Here is a 25,053-nt window from a genome sequence, read left to right on the forward strand (position 1 = left end):
CTAAAACCCAAGCTCGATTTATCTGTTTAACTGAGATTCCAGTAAAACTAGTTTTGCTGTATGAAGCCTACTGCCATATTTTAATCTATAGTTTCATTTTCAGCAATTCAGATTGCCACTTTGTGGGGATTAAATGATGACAGCGTGAGGAGAGGCAAGCTTGTGGGTTCATGTACTTCTACACAGTTCCTTAATTTATTTTACAAATGTGGCTATTGTCAGAACTCTTAATCTGTGTAACTTTTTTAATGGGATTAAATTTCTACAGCATCATATGGAAAAGTCTGCCTGTGATCTGGGCCATCTTTCTGCCAGTCAAATAAACAGGTTTATTTTTGTGGAAACTTTCCAGCTCTGGAGTGCAGAGTGTTGTATGCCTGCTAAGTGCTTCAACGGCAGCTAATGATCTAAGGCAACACTTCACTCATCTGTATCTTCAGAAACCTGTATTAGCCCAGCACTACTCTTTTGTGGTAGTACTGCTTAAGCGAATTTCAAGTTCCCAGGCTATCCCACCATTCTCTGCTTAGACCTATCCTTGCAGCAGCCCATTCATTTGTTTTCAGACAAGTATTTGAATAGCTGTGTAGGGAATCAACTAGAAAACTTACAGACTGAAAAAAAGAGGAAAAATAATACAGGTTATTTTTCAGTCTGCTGGGTTCCTTGATTATTTCACCCTGTGTCTGCACAGACAACTTGATAGCATATTGCAGGGAGTAGCAAGAGGAAAGAAATGAGTGATGGGGTTCAGCAATTACATGAACAGATCCTTTTGCTCAAAAATACATGTTGAACCATAGCCTATGTCCCATTTAAATCTACGGGACCTAAATAGATGCCTTAAGTTTTCTGAAACAAGGCTTAAAGTAGTTAAATCATAGGCAATTAAAAAGAATGGTTTCTTTTTAAACCAGTTGAGTTGAAATTTGGGGCTGTCTTTCAACTGAGCAGTTTAAAACGAAACAGAATGAATCTGTGTATCAGTGTGCGAGACAGACTTGGAGAAACCATGCAGAACGTGAGAAAGTCAAGTGGCCTTCTTTGATTGGGGTCCCAACTATGAAAGAAAAATGTTCCCCCTTGTTGCTAATGCATCTACAGGAAGTGTAGACAGAAAGTGTGGAAGCATACACTGGAAAGATTTTCAGGAAAAAAGGGTTCCTGAGGAGTATAAGGATTAAGTACAGATACTGCATATGCTTATTTCAGTTGATTACATTATCCAGTATGCATTACAGAGTTTAGATGGTAGGCCTGACTACTTTTAAGTAAGGCTTTTACTCATACCTGTTTCATACCATTAATGACTCCAAAGGAAATTATATCAATCTAGTTTTAGGAACACTTTTTCAGACATAATCACAAAAGTTTGCTTTAAAATGGGATTCATGTCCCTTTGCGTGATCACTTTTCATCCCCCTTTCTAAAATTGAGAAATTTATTCCACAACATTGCAGTAGCAGTCAACATCTTGAAATATAGCCTCTGGAAGGCAGCATCTAATATCTTCTTGGGAGAAAGATGGATATTTTTTGGTGTTTTTTAATTTTTTGGCTGGATGGAGTTGTCACTTTTAGTCAAAGAACTATAGCTAATGTGAAAACTTTTATTATACTTTGATTTTATTCTACGAAATCTTATTCTTTAGAATACTTATGTCAACCTTTTTTATTTTGCAAGAGGAAATGTGGCTCTGGTAGATGTTTTATAATCCATCTCTGCAGGATTGAGCTGTGCTTGGAAGGAATGCCTATAGTACTGGCCTTTCACAGAATCATCAAAATATAGTTTTCAAAAATCAATGTCGTATCAGTAAACCTACGTATGCTATGAAGAAGAAATACCTATTTATTTTAACAAGCGATCTTCAAAGAGATTCTTGGAAAATCTGCACTATTTTTATAGCCTGTATTTTATAGACAAGACTAATGCCATCTTTGGAGAAAAGAGATTTCAAAGTAGAACTGGCAAGTATTTCAACACACCAGGCCTTACCACAAACACATACTGTTTGTTGAAGCAACATTTACACATTTGAGCATCAACTCTGTGTTCCAGTGAGTATGTTTAGACAATAGCATTTGTGGAACAGAATTGTGCCTTTCTTCATCAGAATGTGTACTGAGGGTACAAGGATCTTTTGCCTTCCTAGTGTCTTCTCCCACTATGGCTTATCACCACATTGTATCATACTGCCACCTGTACCTCCTAAAGAACAAATAAGGCAAACAGGAAAGGTGGTGAGACGCGGAACTCCAGGGAGTATAAATCTGCAAGGAGGGTAGAACTGCACTAGACCAGAGAAAAGTGTTGTAATAGACTCATTGGTGCTGCAGCTTCGGGTTTTACTCAGCAAAACAAAGGCTTGCAGACTTCATAGTGAGAATTAGTAGGAGCAAGAAAATCACATTTTGGTTTCACAACATCATACAGTGAAAAATCTATGGCTGATATGTAGCATGCTTATATACATTTCCAAGTAGCAGAAGCATGTGAGAACTAAGTGGTTTCACCACGTGACTATTGCTTTCCTGTGTGAAAGGCATATGCGTAGTATGTATGCCAGCTGCTTGCTCTTTCTCTGAAAAGTGTCTTGAACTGCAAAGATATAGATTGCTTTAGGACTAATCCTTCTCTGCCTGCTTCCCTTGTCTGATAGATTTTCAGAGTTGAAGATTGAATGGGGAATGACAAGGTTCAAACAACCTTTTTATCCGATATGCCAGCAAAGTTTTGGGATTCACCAGGAGGAAAAAAGAAAAAAAAAGGAACACACTGGAGAAGAAAAGTATTTCTGCAGCTGAAATGCTGAAATAGATCATGCAGATCCCTTTCTGTTTAGGAAACAGAAAGGACAGAATACAAAAAGCAGTTGTGGGGAGGGAGGGAGCGGTGTTCATTTGCCATTGCTGCTGCTTCTATTTGCCAAACTCCAATTAAAAAGAAACAAACCTTCCCAAAATTCTGATTTTGCTTTTTCCCTTTAAGAAGTGGGATTCAAACCCAGTAATACTAATAATAACAACAACCACCACATCAACAGTAATAACAATACTAGTATTAAAGACTCTTCCCCAAACAAATGTTGTTTTCTTTCCCACTAGCTGCCTCCCATCATCTGTCAGACCTTTCTGCATTCCACTGACAGCATTTAGTTAGCTCAGGTAGCCAGATTATGTGATTTTTTTTCTGATTTTGTCCTTGTTTTCTTTGGCACTGGCTTCTTCCTGGGCTTTTTTTCTAGTCATCTTTGCACTCCTTCAATTAAAGACTTAATTAGTCAATGTTTCCTGCAGTAAGTCCACTAAATAAGCCACTAGCATATGGCTTACTTAATATAAGGGGAATTTTTAAATGCCTGGTAATCCAGTAGTCACTTCTGTAATATATTCCTGTTTCTTTAGCATAGTAATAAGTTATCTAGTGGCAAAATTCACTTACTCAGATGTAATCCTACCTTGTTCATTATTATTAAGGAAAGAAACCTTTTATTTTTATCATAGTATCCTATGATTTAAGAGAGACTACTTAAATTTATTGTCTGTCATCTTCATTTTTTATCTGGCTTAGCATTAGTTCAACTTCATATCTTATTTACACTTTCAAAGATAAATATCAGTTGCAGAAATTAATTTAAAACACTGCATGGGGAAAGAATAATGAATTAGATTGGCAATTTGCTAGTAGTATTTTAATGTAAATATTTGGGAATAATTTTTAATATTTAGTATCAACTAAAACTTTATGCATGTGGCTACAGCTGCTTCATTAATTAGGAATATCATCATAATGGGGATAAAACCAAGAGATTCCTGGTACAAAAATGCCTGCTCCTACACAAGATGAAGCGGAATCTTCTTAACTGTGAGCTGATTAAGGACTATGATAAAAAACCCCAAATTTTTCCAATTCTGTTAACAGAAAGCAAGAGTCATAGAGCTGTGCAAACTTGCATGAGTACTATGGCTTGGATTTGATTAGGAAATTTTAAAGAACTCATACCCCAGTGCTTTTAACATTTCAAGTGAAATCACTCTAGTAAGAGCTACTGGCTCTTTTAGTGCCTTCTGTCATTTCCCCCAAAGTCCCAGAAGCAAGTCTGGTAAATTCTGTGTTGCAACTCTTCCCTGGCAGGTTTCTGCTAGGAAATACCTTGCAATATTTGGGACTATGTTAGGCTGCTCACTGCTGGTGTCGCTTTTATAAATAGTGACACCAAAGTAAAGTCTATTGGATGACTCTTAAGGTCTTGCCTAGGCACTTGAGGGGGTTAGGTCCTCCACAGAGCACTCGGATTGCCTGAGATACCTGCCTGCCTCCCCTGACTGTAAAGAAAGCCTGTGGCCGTTCAGAGGGATTTGATATACTGAACCAGAGAGCTGGAAGCATGAAACACAGGGGCATGTCTGAATAGGTGACTAAGGTGTGCCCACCAGTTCCTTCCATGCTGACCAGTTCCTTCCATGCTGACCAGTTACTTCCATACTTCCCAGTTCCCACCACCAAAGGTCTTCCGAGGTGAGTCGCCTAACACAGGAAAAAAAGGTCTTTTTGCATGAAAGTGCTAGAACTCCCAGCCTGAGAGCAGAAGCTTGTGTTTTAGGCATTTCTAATTCTTGAATTTTTTGATCCCAGTTCCTGAGAAAGCGCAGTAGGCACGAGTCAATTTTCCTGCCGCCAGACCTTGAATTACTCCTTCCAGCTGACGATGAGTCACTTTGCAAAATGAAATGCAAGATGCATGAAGTCAGACAGAGAATGAGCAAGAGGGAGGTTGTCCCTGTTGTCTGGTGGTGAGGTCACTCCTGGAGAAGATGTTGTGCAGGGGCAGGTCCTAAACTGTGAGCACTACTCTTAGGGTAATTTATTTGTTTTATCTGAGCACAAACAAAAGACTATGTGGAGAGACCTGCAGAACTTCCTAGTCCACCAAAGAAAAGCTGTTATTCTTGCTTGTCTCCAGGATTGTCTGACCCTGGCTGCTAGCTGCTCTGATTCACTGCTTTGTTCAGGCTCCATACTCGGGAGCCTGCATGTAATAAAAGCAGAACTTAGGCACTTCAATGGGCAATCTCAATGTAGCCCTTACTTTTTAAATGGATACTCAGGAAAGTGAATAGGCTTTCGTGAACCAGTTTCTTGGTAACCTGCTAATGGAGAAGAGATCTCCTGTCAAATCTATCTTTTCAGTGGGACAGAAGATAATGTATCACTGATCAGAGCTGTCAGAAGCTGGATGAAGTGTGAAATGATGGTGCACTCAGACTGCATCCAATGGTCATACTAGAAGCCCCATCTGCACAGTTTTATTTCCTCTATTCGTCAGTCAACAGGCTGCATTTGTAATAGGAATGAGAAAAATGACATAGACAAGAGTCCTATTTTTCTTTCTGATTCTTCTCACCTCAGTCCTACAAACCAAACCACCTTCTACTCTTGTCAGTTGTTCTGCTCTTGTTATCAATACGGTAAATGCAGCCTGGGGTGATGTACAGTTCTCAGCTACCAGTGACCGTAAGTGACACAGCTGGGCTGAAAGGAGAAGAGGAAGCACACAAACTTGTCATCCTGTCTGTCTTTCTAGTAAAATGGACAGTTTGGGTGAAGTGGTGATATAGGAACTTTTACTGGTGCAGCAAAATATGAGACCAATTCACAGGTAAGAAGCAAAGATCTATGTTGGGTTCCGTATCAGATTATTGATCTGGAGATTGATAATGCCTCTCATGTTCTCTTTTTAAACTGATCGTTATTCTAACTCCAAAATGTGTAAGTCTATTTCAAAATCAAGGGGGTACTACACTGCAGTCCTAAGGAAAAGTAACCTGAAGTGCTCACTGAAGCTTACAAGCAGAGGTCAGTCCTATGCTGCCTTTAGTCTCTATGCACTTTGATAACCACACCTCAGGTTTCCACCAAAACAGACTGTTAAAAATCATACACAAGGGCCAAGTTGTCTACACATTGCAAAACAACTATAGGTATTTTCTAATTGGTGATTTGGATGGTTAGTTTCAGCTACATGGACATTCTTGCCAGGCACGTTTTAAACTATGATTGTACTTCTCTGTTTAAGTAACTTGCTGTTTTATGAAAGCTTACACATTTGACTATCAGGTATCAGTGTTGAAGTGCAAAACAAAAGGTACACATAATGCTGAAGAAAATGCATCTTTTCATAATACATGTTAATTAGCATTTTAAATGACATAATGTAAACCACCATTTTGCAATTAGTATAGTCAGGGCAAGTCATTGTTTAGACATCTTAGGTGATCCTAAAAACTCTTAGGCTTCTCATACTTTCACTGTATAGAAAACCTGAATTTTTCAGATTTTTCTATGGTACTGTGCAGTAATCAAATGTAGAGAGTATTCTATTTTGTATGCTGGTTTTTTTCATTTCCTTGAATGTGAGATGATACATGAACAGCTTCTGTTGTCCAAAACCACGTAAATCCCCTTCCTGCTGTTCTGCCTCAAGAAAGTTAATCACTGTTTAACACACCCACCGAACATAAAGGAGCACTAGATAAAGATTTCATTTGGAATCTCTCATTCAGTTAGAAAAGTTTTGCAACATTAATTAAAGGTCTACAAATCAAGATGGAGAAAGCATTCAGTAAGTCTTCACAGATGTATCCTGTCAATAACAACTTTTTCCCTAAATCAAGGAAGGGGGCTGAAGGGACACAAATACTATTCCCTTTAAAAGGGAAATACAATTTAATAGTTGTCTTTTCAAATGACCTATTTCAGGCAGGGTTTGTTTTTTTTTTTTTTCATTATAGCACATGACAGTGCTGCACAAACTGTGACAGAGAGAGGCAGTTTTTCATAGAATATAAGCAAATATGGCCTCCATTTATGAATATCAAATGCCCACAAACTCTGTATGTGCAAGGAAAGAAGCTGCTAGTTCACCCTCGAAGGTGATAAAGTGACAGTGAATGACTGGGTGGGGAGCAGATGCCTCTCTCTCCTGTTCCCTGCCTCTTCACTGCATAGATTGTTTACTATGGGCAGGAGACATATGAATGAATTTTAGTCTGAATGTAATTTGTGCCCTGTATCTCAGAAAGCAATATGATTTTGTTTTTATTGTGGATAAGAAGCCTGTAAATGAGATAACTCTCCTTTTAGCTATCATGACCTAGATAAGGCCTTTAATGATTAACTGAAAAGAGAAGCTGATGTAAATATTGCTGTTTTCCAAATCTGTTTTATTTATGCAAATATTATTGATCATTTAAAAAACAATACAGAAGCCTCTTTAAAGTACTTTGTACAGTAGAAACGGGGGTTTGGTTCAATTCCAGTGAAGCTGGTGACTGTTAATCCTTTAGTATTGTGAGCTTGTTTTGCAAACAGAATAGCTGAAACTATCTAAAGGACTATCAAAGGACATCTGCATTACTAATTGGTTACTGAACTACATGGACTAGCTGGAGAGATTTCACTGGAAGCTAAACTCGTATTTGCTCTGGATTGCACAATATAAATCTGTTTCTTTTTATTTGCTATCTGAATTCATAGAATCATAGAGTCATAGAATGGTTTGGGTTGGAAGGGACCTTTAAAGGTCATCTAGTTCCAACGCACCCCTGTCATGGGCAGGGACACCTTCCATTAGACGAGGTTGCGCAAAGCCCCATCCAGCCTGGCCTTGAACACTTCCAGGGAGGGGCATCCACAGCCTCTCTGGGCAATCTGTTCCAGTGCCTCACCACGCTCACAGTAAAGAATTTCTTCCTAATATCTAATCATGATGACATCAGTTGCTCTTCCCTTATCCACCAATGCTGTAACACCATCGTAGAAGGCCACCAGATTTGTCAGGCATGATTTGCCCTTAGTGAAGCCATGTTGGCTGTCACCAATCACCTCTCTGTTCTCCATGTGTCTTAGTATAGTTTCCAGGAGGATCTGCTCCATGTCCTTGCCAGGCACAGAGGTGAGGCTGGCTGGCCTGTAGTACCCCAGGTCTTCCTTTTTTCCCTTTTTAAAAATGGGGGTTATGTTTCCCCTTTTCCAGTCACTGGGAACTTCACCAGTCTGCCACAACTTCTCAAATATGATGGGTAGTGGCTTAGCAACTTCATCTGCCAGTTCCCTCAGGGCCCCCAGATGCATCTCATCAGGTCCCATGGACTTGTGCACCTTCGGGTTCCTTAGATGGTCTCAAACCTGATCTTCTCCTGTGGTGGGCAGTACTTCATTCTCCCAGTCCCTGCCTTTGGATTCTGTGAATTGGGTGGTGTGGCTACAGCACTTGCCGGTGAAGACAAAGGCAAAAAAGTTGTTGAGTACCTCAGCCTCCTCCATGTTGGTTGTAGCCAGGTCTCCCGTTTTGCTCATCATGGGGGGATACAGTTTGTTTCCTCTTCCTTTGTTGTCCTATGTACCTGAAGAAACCCTTCTTGTTATTTTTCATGTCCCTAGCCAAGTTCAGCTCCAGCTGTGCCTTGGCTTTCCTGATCCTCTCTCTGCACTCTCGGGCCATATCCCTGTAATCTCCCCAGGATGTATATCCCTTCCTCCACTGCCTATGCATTTTGTTTTTTGTGTTTCAGTTTGGCTAGGAGGTCTTGACTTAGCCAAGCTGGACACCTGCCTCCCCTGCCTGACTTCTTGCAATCAGGATTGAAAGCTCTTGCACCCTAAGAAAAATGTCTTTAAATATCTCCCAGCTCGCATTTGCTCCTTTGCCTCTGAGGGCAGTTTCCCAAGGGATCTCAGGCACTAGCACCCTAACAGCCAAAAGCTTGCGTCTCTGAGGTTTAGGGTCCTGACTCTACTTTTTACTCATCCTGTAGCTCGCAGGAGTGAGAATTCTGCCAGGGCATGATCGCTGCAGCCCAGGCTACCTCTGATCTTGACCTCTCTGATAAATTCTTCCACATTAGTGAGCAACAGGTCCAGCAGTGCCTCTCCTCTGGTCAGGCTGTCCATCATCTGTACTAGGAAGTTGTCCTCAATGCACTCCAGTAGTTTCCAGGACTGCTTGCAGTTCCCTGTGCCGCTTTTCCAGCAGATGGCTGAGTGGTTGAAGTCCCCTATCAGGATCAGGGCCTGTGAGTGTGATGCTTCCTACAGTTGAAGAAAGAAGTCTTCATCAACCTGTTCTTGATCAGGTGGCCTATAGTAGACATGAACCACAAAGTTTCCTTTGTTGGCTTGGTCTCTAATATTCATCCATAAGCTGTCGACCTGTGCCTTGCTGTCGTTCAAAGATAGCTCTGTGCAATCAATCCCATTTTTGATGCACAGGGCAACTCCGCCACCTCTCCTTCCTTGCCTGTCCCTTCTCATACTTTGTAGCTGTCAATCACAGCACTCCAATTGGGTGATTCATCCTACCAAGTTTCTGTGACAGCAGTCAGCTCATAGTTTTCCATCTGGGCAGCGGCTGCCAGCTCCTCCTGTTTGTTTACCATGCTGTGTGCATTGGTATAGGGGCACTTCAGCTGGGCTATCGGCCACCTCCCCTTTTTAGAGGAGTTCACCCTAATTCCCTTGAGGCAGTTCACAGGGGTTTCCCTGTTGCTTCCTAATGCCTCAGCAGCCCCTGGCTCTTCTTGAGTGCTTAGAACTTCATCCCCTTCCCCCTCTAAATCTAGTTTAAAGCTCTGTTTGTAAGTCCAGCCAGCTTATTGCCCAGGACACTCTTGCTCACACTTGGTCAGCTGAGCCCTGTCAGCTGTCAACAGGCCTGGTTTCTCAAAGGTATGCCCAGGATTGTAGAAGCTGAGACCTTGAGCATGGCACCACCTATGCAGCCAGCCATTCACCTGTTCAATTTCTCCTCTTTTTCTCAAATCCCTCTCTGACTGGGAGGTCAGAGGAGACCACCACCTGTGCTCCCAATCCCTTTAACATTGTTCCAAGGGACATAAAGTCTCTTTTGATATTTCTGAGTCACCTCATTGCAGCATCATTCAATCCTACTTGGAATAGCAGGAACGGGTGGTAGTCTGCAGGCTTTACCAGGCTTGGCAGCCTCTCCATGACATCACGGATGTGAGGTCCCGGTAGGCAGCAGCTTCTCTAGAGATATTGTCTGGGTGACAAAAGGGCGCTTTGGAGCCTCCCAGCAAGGAGTCTCCAATTACTAACACCCTATGCACTTTTCTGGTGGTACTGGTTCTAATGTGCGTGGATGACAGGACCAACTTTGCAGAGTTGGTCTTCCTTTGGTATTGAACTCTCCCTTCGTTCTCCAGCCCCAGGGCGTCGTACCTGTTACGCAGGGGCACTTCAGGGAGAAGGGGAAGATTCTTCCTCCTGCCCTAAGCAGAGACAAGAATCCAGTCTCCTTTGTCTCATGAGCTTGTTGAGTTTGTCACCTCAGGGTTGGAAGCAAGCTTACCTTCCCTTTGCAAAGCCTGAAGGCAGGGCTGTTGCTCAGCTTGTGGCAGTGCACAATACCACACATCAATCCCTTGCTCAGATGCCCAGATACCGTGCTGTCTGTTAAGCTCCTTTTGTAACATGGCCACTTGCTTGAGGAGTTCCTCCAGCTGGGCACACTTGCACCCATGACATGCGCCTCTGCCTTTGGACCCTACGGGGACTTCCAGGCTCTGTAGTTCCATACAGCTTTGGGTCTGGGCAGCTCTTTCAGTTATTGGGGGGGTCAGTCTGGGTGTAGGTGTCCACACAGGAAGGTTTTATCACTTCTGTCTGGGTTTCAGTCACAGCTTTGCAGTTGTGGTGGACGGAAACCATTTTGTTTCAACAGGAGACTACCTCCCTCTGGCTCCCAGAAGAAAACAGCCCGTTTTCCGAAGGCTGCCCTCCCTGTGTGCCCTTCTGCACACACTGCCACACAAAATTAATTGCACAACAAGAAAAAAAATGCTGGTCCATAATGCATCACCCCAAACGTGTGAAAGTACGCTTTCTTTTCTCAAACTGAAGCTTCACACACACACATTCATAGTAGAGTTTATGACATAAATGTGAATTTGGGTCTTGTGTAAAAAGGCAATAGAATGGAGTACTTTTTAGGTTCAGATGTATCTTATATTTTACTGCAATATTGCCACCCTTCAAAATAAACCTGTTCAAGAAGGCACTCTATACCATGTAGACCAGTCATTTAGTTTTTAATCTTCTGTCCATCTCAAACATCTGTTTCTGCTGTCCTTTCAGTATGTAAAGCCCTGAGATCAGTACCTTATGTTAACTCTAAAACTGAGCAAGGAGGCAGACCACAAATAAAATTCAATTTCATATAACAACAGCTTAACGAAAAATGCACAAAGCCTTTTGAAACTCTATCTTATATGAAGGACTGCTGATCTTCTGCTAACTGCATTGTTATTTTATGTATTAATACCAAATTTAGATTGATTAATCCAGACAGTGGATTACAGACCAGTGTTAATTGTTTTAAGTTATGATAAAATGTATTTTTTCTGACAAAAAATGTCTTTTCCTTTTCCTTAGCATTTTTCTCTGTAGTTTCAAATTGCCTATTGAGTTTCAAAATTTGGTGCCACTGTGGATGCTTAAAGGCTGCCTGAAGTACCAGCAGCAAGAGAAAGCCGCAACTGAAGAGTTGTCCTTTCACATTGGTCTGTGCTATTCAGAGGTCTACATAACACCAGCAATATTTATTTTTTTTTAGAAAGAAGTTACTTCTTTATAGAGGATGGATAAGTTCTGAAAGGATGGTATAGACATGAAAGAGCAACAGGGTTGCACAGATGATAATTAACTGAATAGCCATGCAAGAAACCAGGATCAATAACTCTAGTCTGAATTCTACAATGGTTTTTGTGTCACGTACTTCAATTTAATATAAAATAGAACATTAGGCCTGGGATGTGAGTTTGTAAGAGGCCTTTTGTTTTTAAAGGCAGGAGTTGAGTTGGATAGAAACAACAAAATGATAAATACTTATTTATCTGACCGACAGTGACAAATAGCCCTTACATGCATATGTGCTATGGGTATATTCCAAAACCCACATTTTCAGGACTTCATTAATACGAACAGCTTAATATAGGTATATAACCTTTCGTAGTTTGTCAGTTCCTCTCTCTTGTTCCACTACTCTTCACATAGCATAAAATACACACCAAACAACACAATGTGCTATTTATTTTGGTCTATTTGAGAAAACAGTTGTAATGAATATGGCCGTCTTCAAATCGTTCACATAAAGGGGGAATTTCAAAAGCATTCACAGAAGTTAAAAGGATACATTTAACTGACTCTTAGTAAGAATTCTGGTCCTAAATGTGAGTATTGAACATATTGCCCTAGGAAGTAAACTGAGGTGGACCGGCATGTGTGTGCCAGTGACTTTTGTGCGTATAAAGCACTTGTAATGCTTGAATTCAGTCGCTGGCGATGTATACTGTTAACCTGCCACAAGTCCGCAGATACACATCTGCTAATTTCTCAAATAACAGATGGCATTTGCCACAGACTGAAAGATGTAAAAATGCTACAAATCACATTCATACTTGAAAACCTAAGTATCGTGGTATTTACTCTGACATTGAAGTAATTATTAGAGGTGAGTTAAATAGATTCAAAATATCCATAGGTGTATGGGTATAAGCAAAAATACAAAGAACAGAACATTTACATATCATTCAACATACTGCACAAAGAACAAAAGCCATTTTATCAAAAACATCCCCCTTTAAAACCAGGGTGTCGGGTTTCTCCAGTGCTTCAGGAAAGCACCCTTTACTCAATAAACTTGAGTGAGGATTTCAGAACATTTTACCACGCCACTGCCAAAAGTTTGGCAGTGCAGTTTACCATAGCAATACTTCTCTGTAATAAGATAAAAATACATTCAGTGGGCAATTAAGTAAGAGTGGGAAGGTCTCATAATAAATATAATCCTGCTGACTAAATCTAGAGCAGTGATACGTATCCTGCAATTATGTCTTGAATAGGGCATGTTTTGTGTATCTGCCTAAATCTGAGTATGAAATCTAAGGTATTTAGCATTTTAAAATGTGACACTGATAGTGTATTATGAGTTTGCTTCTGTTAAAAACTGAAATATTCTTTATTTTTAAGCTTCTGTTTTCATAGACATTAGGATCCCCTCAATCCCATATACACACTCCTAAGCTAGTGGCAATTACCCCACTACTGCATGAATTAACCTCCATAAGGCATGCATTTTTGCTTTTTTTTTGTCCACTTGTGTTCTCATGTTTACTTTATCCCCTGCTGTGCTCTGGCAGAATCCCAGACACAGGAAAGAATAAAAGGCATTTGGATTATTGAGGATGTCTCTATGCAGTGATATACCGTACAGTCCAGTCAGGCCCTGGAATAGTCAGCAGGGCATGTAACACTTTGCCTTCTGGACTTTTGAACAGTTTAAAGCATATCAAGAATGTTACTTCTTATTGAACAGGAATTTATTCTATCTTAATTCCATCCTGTTATTCAATAAAATCTTTCCGTTACAGAACTGGCATGAGTGAGAGATACACTTACATAGAGATATACAAACTCAAAATAATCCATTATTCCCAATGCCACAAGATGTGACCTACTGATTTTCATCTGTAACCTTTGTTTTTTCTTGTTATATCCAGCTGCTTGTATTTAGAAGTTTAGTCTGTATGAATATAGATATTTAGCTTACCATAGTGGTATTTGTTTACGTGTATCATACTGAAAGACAAGAGGCTACTCTTATATTAATTAATTACTATTTAATTATTAAATAATGATTGATTATACTTTCAGTGTAATAAAATCTCTAGCAAAAGACTGGTAGATCCCATTTCACTACCATAAATTTAATTGGGAAACCTGAAGCTAATCAAAACAAATCATGAAACATGTTGGACAAAGTCCATGAAAAACATGCAAGAAAATTCATTTTAATTAGCAGGATACTGATTTCTGCTGGATTTAAGATGCAGAGCCATGCATGTAAAGAGCGTAACTCAAGTCCAATAAGAAGCAATGAAAGCATGGAGTAGCAAATTAATTTAGTTAGATTTATAACCTCATAATCTTTGCAAATAGTTTATTTCTCTATTGCCATATTTTTTGTATACATGACAAAATCTGAGGGAGTTTTCCTGACACTAAGCCAAATGCTCCCTACATTTTAATAAATGCAATGTAGCTTATTATTGAAAAATTCCATATATTTTCCTCTATCTGATGAAATAGGTTTGCATTAGTTTTTGAAGCAAAATTATAAAGTGTAAATAACTTCTAAAAAGTGCAATTACTATTTATTTTATGATTAAATTAAATTACTTTTTTGTTACATACACAAGTGTTTACTTACAGGTTCTTTGGCACTGCATTTGTAATATAAAGGGCCACTTAGGTAATCTACATTTAAATCCACTTTAAAGCTATTGCTATAAATTAGGTATTATGTCTATCTAATAAATGTGTGTGTATATATGAATCAGACCCCGTGCCTGTGATTCCAGGTTAACTAAGACTTGCTAGTTAATCAGTAGTTGTGATAGTATTTGGAGGCTCAGAAACTCATTCTTTTGGACAAACTTACTCCTTCTGCACGCAGAATCTTTGCACATAAAAGCAGCTGTCAGACCAAGTTTGCAAATTGTCATTAGTGGACAGAGAAGTTGAGATCTCCTATCTGTTTTAAATCTGACACATATCAAGAAAGACCTTATATGGTTCCTTCCTAATTCAAATTATTCTGATTTAGATGTGCAGATATTAGAACTGTAGTAATCAAAAGATAGCTAATGCTTGCTCACTTTTTTATCAGTTAAAAATTAAACCTTGCAAGCTCAATCCTTGAGTCACAGCTAGTTTCATTTTTTTGAAAATGAAATGTTATTCACTGGTTGCATTAAGAGAATTACTATCAACTTGAAATGAAACACCATTTATATCACTGCCTGGAAAATGTGACTCAGTGAGAGGAACCCCTCTTCTGGTTGAAGCACAGAACACCATGCATGGAAGCACTGTACAGCAAACAGGGAGTTATCCCAGGCTTCTCAGTCTTGGGAGAGAAATGGCACTTTTAGGGAGAAATCCATCTCCCTTTAAAGAAGACATCTAACATAAGTCAGTTTGCGTGTCTGCTTATTCACACTGACTACAAGGGCACTCTAAAGAGCCTTGATAAAATCGATGTCTACATCCTAGATGTCTAAAGTAAGTAAGAAAAGTGCCATCTAAGAAGTCTGTTGTTACATAAAAAGCTCCCACCTCCTACTCCCTAATTTGTCTGCAAAGGGAGCACTCAGCATGCTATAGCATACATGGCTGATACCGAAGATCAAGTATGCTGTTGATGTTTATTAGCTTCTTTCAGCACAGGTTCTGAGGGGGATTCATGTGGATATACTGAATAGAACAGACCATGGTTTGATCACCAGCTTCTACATATTTACATTGAAAAACCACTGCAAATTTTAAGGCCACCATGGTTGCTGTTGCTTCTAAGAATTTGGACATTTGATTCCTGCACTGCTTCACTTCCACTTCAATTCCACAGTTTCTTACCTTTTTTGCTAATGCATTTTCTCCCACATTTATGCCTCAGGGTGAATTCTTAAAATAGTAAATGGGAGAGTTTTGCTCTTGCTATTTTAGTCACTTGGCTTTACCAAATCCCTTCTTACCTTTCCCTTGTCATTTTCCCCGTATCTTCTGCAGTAGTTCTCTTCTGCTGCACTTTTGTTTTCTGTGATTGTCCCTTTCCTCAGTTAGAGTCTTCCTAAAGACACTTCTTCCAGGAAGCTTAGCAACATAAACTCTCCATATTAAGTGTCTGTTTCTGATTTAGCATTGACATAGTTTAGTGACACTGTGCCTTCCACTCACCTAGTTTTTTACACTGGTGATCAGTTCTCACTGAAATTGCTAGCTGAGCCATCTGGATGATTTTATGGGGCTCTACCTGTCTGATGTATTGTTCTGGATACTCCATGACACGAACTCTGAGAATAGCATGACCAGGAGGATTTCTCAGCAGGAAGGATTTGCACAAGCTACATTTCAAACATTCCTCAGAAGAATTCAAAAAGCTTAGTAGCATCTGAAAAGCTTTTTGATCATTCTGTGAAGAGCAAGAAAAGTGTTTGTAATATATCTTCTTTCTTGGCATAGTGCTGCAGTGCAGCATGTTTTACTAGGATTTTGTATGCCCCAAAGAAAGCACCTATGCATACTTCTGCACTTATGCCATGAAATTTGTTGCTATGGAAATATCAAAACCAGTCTATGACTAAGAATGGGCAAACCCATTCAGGCAAAATAGTATCCAGCTTCAATCTCCATTCAACAATCAAAATGAATTGTAGTGATTTTCATGCTTTATAGTGGCTTAATATCTTTCCTGTATCATTAAAGTCTTTTAGCCACTCATACCCAATGGACACAGGCCCCAGCTCACCCAGTTCAATGCACAATTTGGGCACAGTAATTCCAGCAGCATCTCTGAGAAATCAGATTAAAGTAAATTAGGTTAAATTATCCTTACTATTCTTTGCTTTCTCTTGCTTCCTTTAAATTTCTTGGCTCAGAAGCATTTTCTAGGCTAATTGCAGCACTGACTGCACCACCATCCTTCTAAGCATTTAAACTTCAGCTCATTTAGTGTTTCTGACATGTAGAGTGCACTCTGAGGATTAACTGAATGGAAACCTTCAGATCAGGGGGAATTTAAAAAGAGCAACAGCATCTTCCAGCAGTGTGTCTTGGGTTCGCTGTCTGAGCAGCTTCTCCTGCTGGAGAAAAGAAGCTGACCTCAGGCAAACGACTGTGGGAAAGCACGTAAGTTAGGCTTGCTGTGTGTTCATATGCATGCATATCCTCTCTTCTGGGTATCACATTTTCTTTTACTGTCAGGGATTTTACTGTGTTACAGGCTTTCTAAAGTTAGTCCCTTGGAACCAAAGAGCAAGCCCTATTTTCCAGTGTCTCTATCTCAGTTAAGATAACAGAATTCTGGATGACTGCATTGTATGAGACAAATCCCACAGTTAAAAATAGGTGTAACATCTATCAATAACTGAAGTGTCTCATGGAGACTAATTTGAAACCAACGCCCAAAACTACCTCTTAAGGGAATACATTAACAAAGGATTATGGTTACAATTGATCTAAGCATTTATCTGTCTCCCTTTCCTACTTATTTAATTACCATGAATTTAAGCATGATTGCAGAACATTCTTAACTAAGGATGCTTTTCTTTTATAGAATAGATTTAAAGATTTAACCCCCTGTTCCCCAATAAGCCCTACACACAAATGCTCAGATTACATGATCAGTTCCTAGGAGAATAAAATTGTACAGAACTGCCAAGATTGGGTGTTTTGGAGGTAAATATGGATATTGTGTGAGGATAAATGAAAAAAACTAACAATGTTAACACAATCCAGAGCCTAAACACAGAAACTATTGAACATGACAGACACGCTTATCCTCAAAAGAGCTGAAGTACCATTTCTTTCTTGAGATACAAATCTGTTATACAATTAAAAAGACAAGAACTATTTTGAACAGTCTGGAAACATTAAGTTTTTGGTTTAAATGATAAATTGTCAGTTTAGTAAGTGTCTGTATGCTTTCAAGCAGCAAAGCAAATGCTCTTTCACTCTGCCAACACACGATAGAGAATGTAACTACCTGGAAAATTACACAGTGTAAGAACACATAGATTAACATAATGTAAAAAATATGAGGTCAAATAAAGTGAGTTCCCATAAAGATGTCCAAGACCAAGTTTCCATAATAATAATCAAAAGTGCCGCAGGCTAAAATTTTCAAAAGTGTTCACATAACTTACAATGCCTGTTCTGTTTTCAAGTTAGTGTTTCTTTAGAAATAATAGTCTCTTTTACAAAGGAATTATTTTTCTCTTATGCATCTACAAATGTTATAGAAATAGAATTTACTGTCCTAAATCAGAAGAGTCAGTTTTGAAAATTTCTCCTCATTGCCTAGGGGCTTATAGTGTGAAGACTTTGCCTCGGTACAGCTACAGAACTCCATGTCCCAAGTGAAAGATCAGTGCATTCCTCATACCAGTTCTTTCTAGTACATTTCACTGCAAAAAGTTACTAATGAAGGTAATCATGATACACGCTGGTATGTAAGGAAAAAAAAATTTGGGAAAGAACTTAAAACAGTAAGACAGAAATCAGAAAGCTAACATGATACAACACTGAAAGTCACCAATTTGAGTCACCACATGACTCAAATCCTCTTTAATAAAACAGATATAAGCATATGAAACAATATTAGGTTATTATTATAAAATGCAGTTTTCAGTGAAACATTTTTATAAAACAATATTAAGTTTAGAAACGCATGATGGTTTCACAGAGGAATTTTAGTCATATTAATTCTTCTTACCTGTTATAGTTGCTTTGTTAATAGATGGTTGGTTACACATTGGTGATCGTCTGTTTACAAGGAAAGAGAAGAAAGGTATAAGCCTGATAAACTCACAGATGACTGAATCCTTGAACAATAGAATAGAAAATACATTTCCTTGGGAGATTATCTGGGACTGTAATACTCTGGCATTGCCAAAGAAAAAGTTCAGTTAGAACAGGTATTTCTTTCTAGTGTAGAAGGGAGTTCACAACTGACACTGAAATGTCTCTGCAGTTTGGTAACTCCAAGAGGGGAATATTTTAGGAATTTACAAGTTCATTAAAAACCTACATAATCATACCCAGAACTTATACCTAGCTTGAAGTTTGATTTATACACATAGTTATCATCATTCTAACATGGCATGCACTTCCCACCTTCTCTGACCCAAAATACTTTTTTTAAAAATTATTTTTCACTCTCTTATTTTGCATATACATTTCACACATTATTTTGCGTATACCTTTCACAATAATCTTTAGGGCAAACAGCTCAGTGGACTGCTTTGCCCATTGAAGAGAGCTAGAAGTTACTGGACTGGCACAGCTGCCTAGGGATGTCTGGATGACTGCAAGCAGGAGCCACATAGGGTCTGCATATTCCAAGCAGGGGGCTGGAAATATCTTTTAGTGGCACTGCATATGCAATGGTAGGCAGCTGTCTTTGGAATGCTAATTACTTCTGAGTTCTAGAGACGCACATTTTGGGTGAGGGAAATGACTCCACTACAAAATTTGCCAGTGTAACTAACGTTAATGTTAACTGTGACGCTGTAACACGATTGGAGATCATGTTACAAGATCATATTTATAATGTCTCATTTATAATCATGAACTACTGTGGATAAGTGGGATGTCATTATCTTGGATGAGTTAAGCAGAGTTCTAGGTTCAGATCATGCAAGTAGCTCACAATGAGGGTAGCTGTCTGCTCACTTTGGTTCATTTGCAAGACTCAGACTCTGCCTGAATGATCATCTTGGAATGATCTTTGACATATGACTAATTTATTGAAAATCATATAAACTGCACTAAACCACTCCAAGTTTATGCAAGGACAGCAATGCAACAGCAATTAGTAGGCAAGGGGGCTGTTGTCTCAGCTATCAAATATAGCATCTTCAAGGGATTAATAAACTCATTACTCATCCACATGTTTTATGTAGGTTTGGCAGCACTGACTAAAAACTGTAACATCTAATTGTTATTCTTAGTTTACATTTAAAAAGTATCGCTGCAAAAAGTTCAATGGCCAAAAATTGACACTCACTTGCTGGGTGCCCGATCTTGTAAATTGGTTAATGCAGCAAAGTTATTCCGTACAGTACGCAGGCTGGCCAGCACCTGGAACAGACAATATGGTTTCAGTCTAAATTTCTGCACAGGTGAGACTGATCTATCTCTGCCCCACTGTGCTGAAAGAAAAAGGAAAGGACATTGCAAAACAACTGTAAAAGGTTTCCAGGGTTGGTTTGTCTGAAGCCTTTGACCATTATTTAACAATAACATGTCTGTAATACAACAGCAATAGCTTATGTCTTTTTTTTTTCCTCATAAACAACTCATTATTTGTTTAAAGGCAGACTTACTTGAAGAGGAGGAAAGTTTTTCACAGAATACTACTTAGTTCTTTAAAATGACCATAAAAGCATTTGTGTTTGGAAGATAATAGCCCATTCAAGCCTAATACTTCATGCATAAGAAATGATTACAGAATTTTCCATTTGCAGTTCAGCCCCCACAAACCTCAAAGGACAAAGGGAATGAGATTGTCTAGACTGCCAGGAAAAATATAAGTGGCTCCTTTAAGGGGCAAAGTTGATTTGGGTACTCAGTGCAGAAGGCCAGAGTAAGAGGAAGGTATCACCTGAGCAGGTGGGTAATGTCTGCAGGCTCTTACAAACTTTGCACATTGGGAAAGATGACATAAATGAACTACTTCCTTTCTAGACTTAATTTCATGCAAGACAGCAGCTAGTGGAGGCAGTAGAGCAGTGTCTTGTTACAAGTGGCGTAGGCACGCTCTTCTGAAGGCAGTTGGATAAATGCAACAAATTTTGTGCCATGTAAGGATAATAAGATGCACCTCTCGACCAGGGAGAGGCAGCTCAGCTGATGTCAGAGAGGAACCATGAGTTGTTTGGAACCAGACTGGGAACGGGAGGAGGTCGCAACACCAATCACTGGTGTGTCTCTGCAGGAGTTGCCCATTGCTGTTTCTCAGCCCAGACAGGGCTGGTTCCCTGGTGAAGCGGTACTAGGAATACCAAAGGTGGGAATGGGAATGTGGGTTCCAGAGGTCTGAGTCAAGGAGGGTACAACCCTCTTTTCATAGCCCCTTAAATTTATATGTGAGGTAGGAAGGAGGTAGGAGTAGGAGTCTGAAGAGAGAAGAAGGACTTAGTGAAAGCTTTTAACAGACAGAAAATGTGCAGGAGATAATAATGACTGGCAGTGTTCAGGCTACTGTAGGTAATTCCAAAATGAGTTAAGATAGCAAAAGTAAAAATACATTTGTTGCCGAATTAGACAGTATTAATTTCATTATGTTTTCCTTTCCAAAGATCAGGAGGCAAATTCACATATTATAAATTCAACACCGAATAAAAATAATTATATATGCCATCAAATTTACGTGCCCAGGGTACAGTGACACTAACAAATGTTGTATTTAGATGTTGGATATACACAGATGGAAATCAGGCATGAAGTGAGCAGAAGGGGAAAGAAGATCTTGGACTGCAAAAGTTAAAAAATTAATACATAAAAGACAAAGAAAAACTGCTGAAGTATGAAAATATTGTAAGAGGGAAGGATGAGTTGAAGGTAGAAGGAGAAGGAAAGTATAAACAGAAAAAAGTTCGGCCTACTAAGGTAAGACACATATTTTAGTGACTGCAGTCCATTTTCAGTTCTCTTTGGTCAATCTGCCCGGGTTCAGTTTATGTGTGCCAGGATGCTGAGACGGCTTGTATGTGCTAGTATTATCAGAGAAACAGATCTACGGGGCTCCCAGAGCTGTCTCGGGCCATGAAAAAATGTAGTTGGTTTTCCTGGCTGCAAGTTCCTACTCAATAAGCCCTGTTGGACTCAAATTGGCCGTATATTCAGGTGCACTGAGAATTGGGAGCATGTGCAAAGGTAGCTAAGTGACGACTCGGTGAGTGATCTCAGGTACAGCCGTGCTTGGCCATGCTTATTATCTCTGCCTCTGCCGGACTGCAGCGAATGGCCCTGTACCTGCTGCACAGGGCTGAGTTTCAGAAAGGTTAGTAGGCTAGGCATGATGCCATGTGAAAACATGAACCTAGCTGAGGTACGTGTTGGATCTGAAATAACAGGACATTTAGCACCTGGGGTGCTGGGGAAGGAAGTGTGCAGAGCTGCAAGGCTGCTCAGCGCCAGTTACAAGTGGAGGCTCATGAGCCTTGCTGGACCCACGCTCGGGGAGCTGCAAGGGACTCTACTGTGCCCACCACTCTGCACATTGAACAGATTTTTCCGCTGTCTGAGGTATTATGAATCTCTCCTTTCCCAGGAAGCAGACTTGACTGTTTGGTTTGTATGTCCTTCTATTTGTTCTTCTGGCAGGCAAGATAACTGTTTTGTAGGTCCAGGGCTGAAATGTCCAGCACCTGCCCAGCATCCCAGCTGCTTTAGCATACAAACGCTTATTTCGAGTTTCTGCAAGTGCAACGTATCCCCACCTACACAGGAATGACTGTAAAAGTGACAACAAAAACTTTGGCTATTGGCTACACTGGAGCGAAACGACTTGATTTATTGTATAGAGGTATTAATAATTATAAGTATTCTATTTACTACAAGTACCTAAAATAGTATTTAAATTTTTCATTATAATTTGCTTTAAGTGACAGTTTCTCTGCCCACAGAGGTTCCACTTGTGCTTAATGTTTCTCGAGTTAGATTTGCGAGCAAAAAGCAACCAGTCACCTGCAAACCTCTTTAGGTTTATTCCCTAAGTAAATAATACTACTTTCAAGATCAAGTTACATACAAACAGTTGCAAGTGAATTGGAAAAAAACCCCCGTTTTGGTTGATAAAAAAACTACAGAATCGGTCCTTAAATTTCAACTCACTCAAATGATTTCATTTTGAAAAGTGAAATTCTATGAATAATTAAATTACAGCAGTTGCTGTATAGGGAAGTGCAACTACTAATAATCCTTGTCATAGATTTTTTAATTTTAGCTTACAAAATTCCATTCTGGTAAAAATAGTAAATTATCTTGTACTGGGGCCAGATTCTATGTGGGGGACACAACATGCCACCCTGCCTCCAGTTAACAAATGCAGCCACACTGCTATGGTGATGTGCTGAAAAGTAGCTGAAATGCTAAAACTGGATCTATTACCACCAGGTGGCTCATGATCAAATGAAACACGCCTCCTGATCAATTGAAGAAAATACGGATGGTTTGAAATAACCGGACCATGTGTTCCACGTGCCATGATCTGCTGGCACCAGGAAGCCCCACATGGATCAAAATGGTGCTTTGGCTGTTTGTTGACACAAAAATGCGTCTACATGATGCATGTCTGTAGGATGTGTAGACCTTGTACTGCCACATGGGATCCAACTCCCGAAGTCCTGAGTGAGGTCCTAGTATGGCTAACATAACTCGGAGGGGCGGGCCCCGTGCTTAGCTGCAGGTGCAGTCTGTGAGCAGGCCCCACGGGGAGATGGGACTTTGCATATTCAAATAATTTTTAGATAAGGGCTACATTTTTCCTAAGAATCTAATCAGATGTCACTTCCCCTCTGTTAGGTATGCTCTCAACTCCATCTCAATTCCCCCTGTGTCAGGGAGTGTGACGTGATAATTCACCCTGGGAGTGCTCTTTCTCCTGTTCAATGCAAATGAAAACAGGTTGATTTAAAACCACTAACAGGGTTTTGCGCTGAAATACTAAAAGCTCCCAAATAATCAATTACAGAACCTTGGTGCAAGTAACTTTCAACTGCTCCTGCTCCAATTGCTGAAGCATGTCCATCAACACCAACCAGAACACAAAACTGCCCTTAAAGCAAATAGGGTGTTTTGTCCCAGGAAAACCATATCCATAAATGGGGCATAATATTTGCTGGTTTTCTAGGCATACTGTAACCTGTCTTATCTATGTGACATAATTTGTAATAAAAATTCAGATGACAAAGAACAATTGCCTGATCACCATACAATTTGTATTTTTTCTGTGCTCAAGAGTTAGGGTTTTTATAATTCCTGAGAAACTAAAAGCAGAAGTGGTTTTACTTTTTTTTTCCCCTCTTGTTTTTCCTGTAATTTCTTCTCTTCCATTATTGTTGAAGTATATTTACCCTTTGAGACATCTTAAGGTATTCTTAGAAAAGGCCCTGGCTTAATCTCTTCTCTGCTAATAAAAGATGAAGGTATTCTTCATCCTAAGGATTTGATCAGCTAGTGTCTTATAAGCACTGTATCTGTTTAAAATACAATTAAATATATAAAAACCTATTAAATAAATATCAATTGTTTTAACAGCTGATTATTAAACCAAAGCAACATGCATACTCAGACTGAAGTTGGACACCACCTTCTTATTTGAGACTGCTGTGTGGCTCAACCTTTCTCTTTCCATTCACCTTCAATCACATATGAGTTCCAGATACACTTTTTCCCTTTGTAGTTACACTGAATTAACTTTCATTCCTATCAGGGTAAAACCAGTCATCACGAGTTCAAGGAATATGAATGCTAACTTTTCATACATGACAAGACAGCTCTACTGCTAAAAATTGTAATGTTTTGATCTAAATTACATAGAATTTTGAGCTGATACTTTATAAAAGAAAATCTGAATAGAAACATCAAACAAATAGAGATGGTTTTGCAAATGAACGTAAGTATTCTGTGTAAAACTTATCTTGCATCTAAAAATTACCTTGTATTGAATATATAAAAGAGCTTCAAAAGGAGAAACTGTAATTATAAAAAGCAGGACAATAATAGCATAGATTTGTCTTCATCATGACTGTCTGCTACAGGATTTGAAAAGAGATCAGTCGAGTGTGTTTATCGTGTTGTTGCATTTCAACTTTTCAGATAAACAAAAAGTATCAAAAAAGAGAGGTAGAGATAACAGTGGGAGGTTTATGACTTTCTGTTGAGACAGTTTTTTCCTGTTTCAAGCAAACATACCTTATATAATACTAACAACAGAAAACAACTGGTTTGGTCATTTGGCCTTTACATTGCAAGATCGTGTGAGAAATACGGCAAAATTGTGCCTACCTGAGCAAATGGCGTCACGATCAAATCATCTCCATGTCTGAAAAAATGAGCAGAATTTTAAGTTAGGTATTACTGAAAAATTATCTCACTGCTTTAACAGAAAGAAAATCAGGTTTTATAATGCACTGTAGTTATAGTCTCCAGTAGTTACTCACTACTGCTGCTTTACATATCCTTTGAAAAGTAAATATCAACTTAGTTATTGCCCAACTGCCTGGCATATCTATGGGATGGCTGATGAACCAGCTTGTTTCTACGCTGCGTGTTGGGCAGGTGACCGAGTGCCCAGGACCAATCTGCAGAGATTTCATCCCAAAGGATGGAGGTGCAAATACCAAAAGCCAACCCCACTGAGGGTTACCAGCAGGTTTGTGAACGCCGGACGGGCAAGTAACTGCAGAT

General features: G+C 39.4%; 1 protein-coding gene across 5 annotated transcripts in view; it reads right to left on the reverse strand.

Annotated features, from left to right (window-relative positions):
- Positions 1–25,053, reverse strand: part of PDE4D (phosphodiesterase 4D) — a 424,494-nt gene that overhangs the window by 89,277 nt on the left and 310,164 nt on the right. For all 5 annotated transcript variants that reach the window (XM_075727013.1, XM_075727014.1, XM_075727015.1 and 2 more), the window contains exons 3-5: positions 24,652–24,688; positions 19,646–19,719; positions 18,353–18,402 (exon numbers count right to left, since the gene is read on the reverse strand). In XM_075727013.1, the coding sequence (XP_075583128.1) occupies positions 18,353–18,402; positions 19,646–19,719; positions 24,652–24,688 (161 nt within the window). The remainder of the gene's footprint in view (positions 1–18,352; positions 18,403–19,645; positions 19,720–24,651; positions 24,689–25,053) is intronic.

The sequence above is a fragment of the Pelecanus crispus genome, chromosome Z, assembly GCF_030463565.1.
Source record: "Pelecanus crispus isolate bPelCri1 chromosome Z, bPelCri1.pri, whole genome shotgun sequence".
Classification (NCBI taxonomy): domain Eukaryota; kingdom Metazoa; phylum Chordata; class Aves; order Pelecaniformes; family Pelecanidae; genus Pelecanus; species Pelecanus crispus.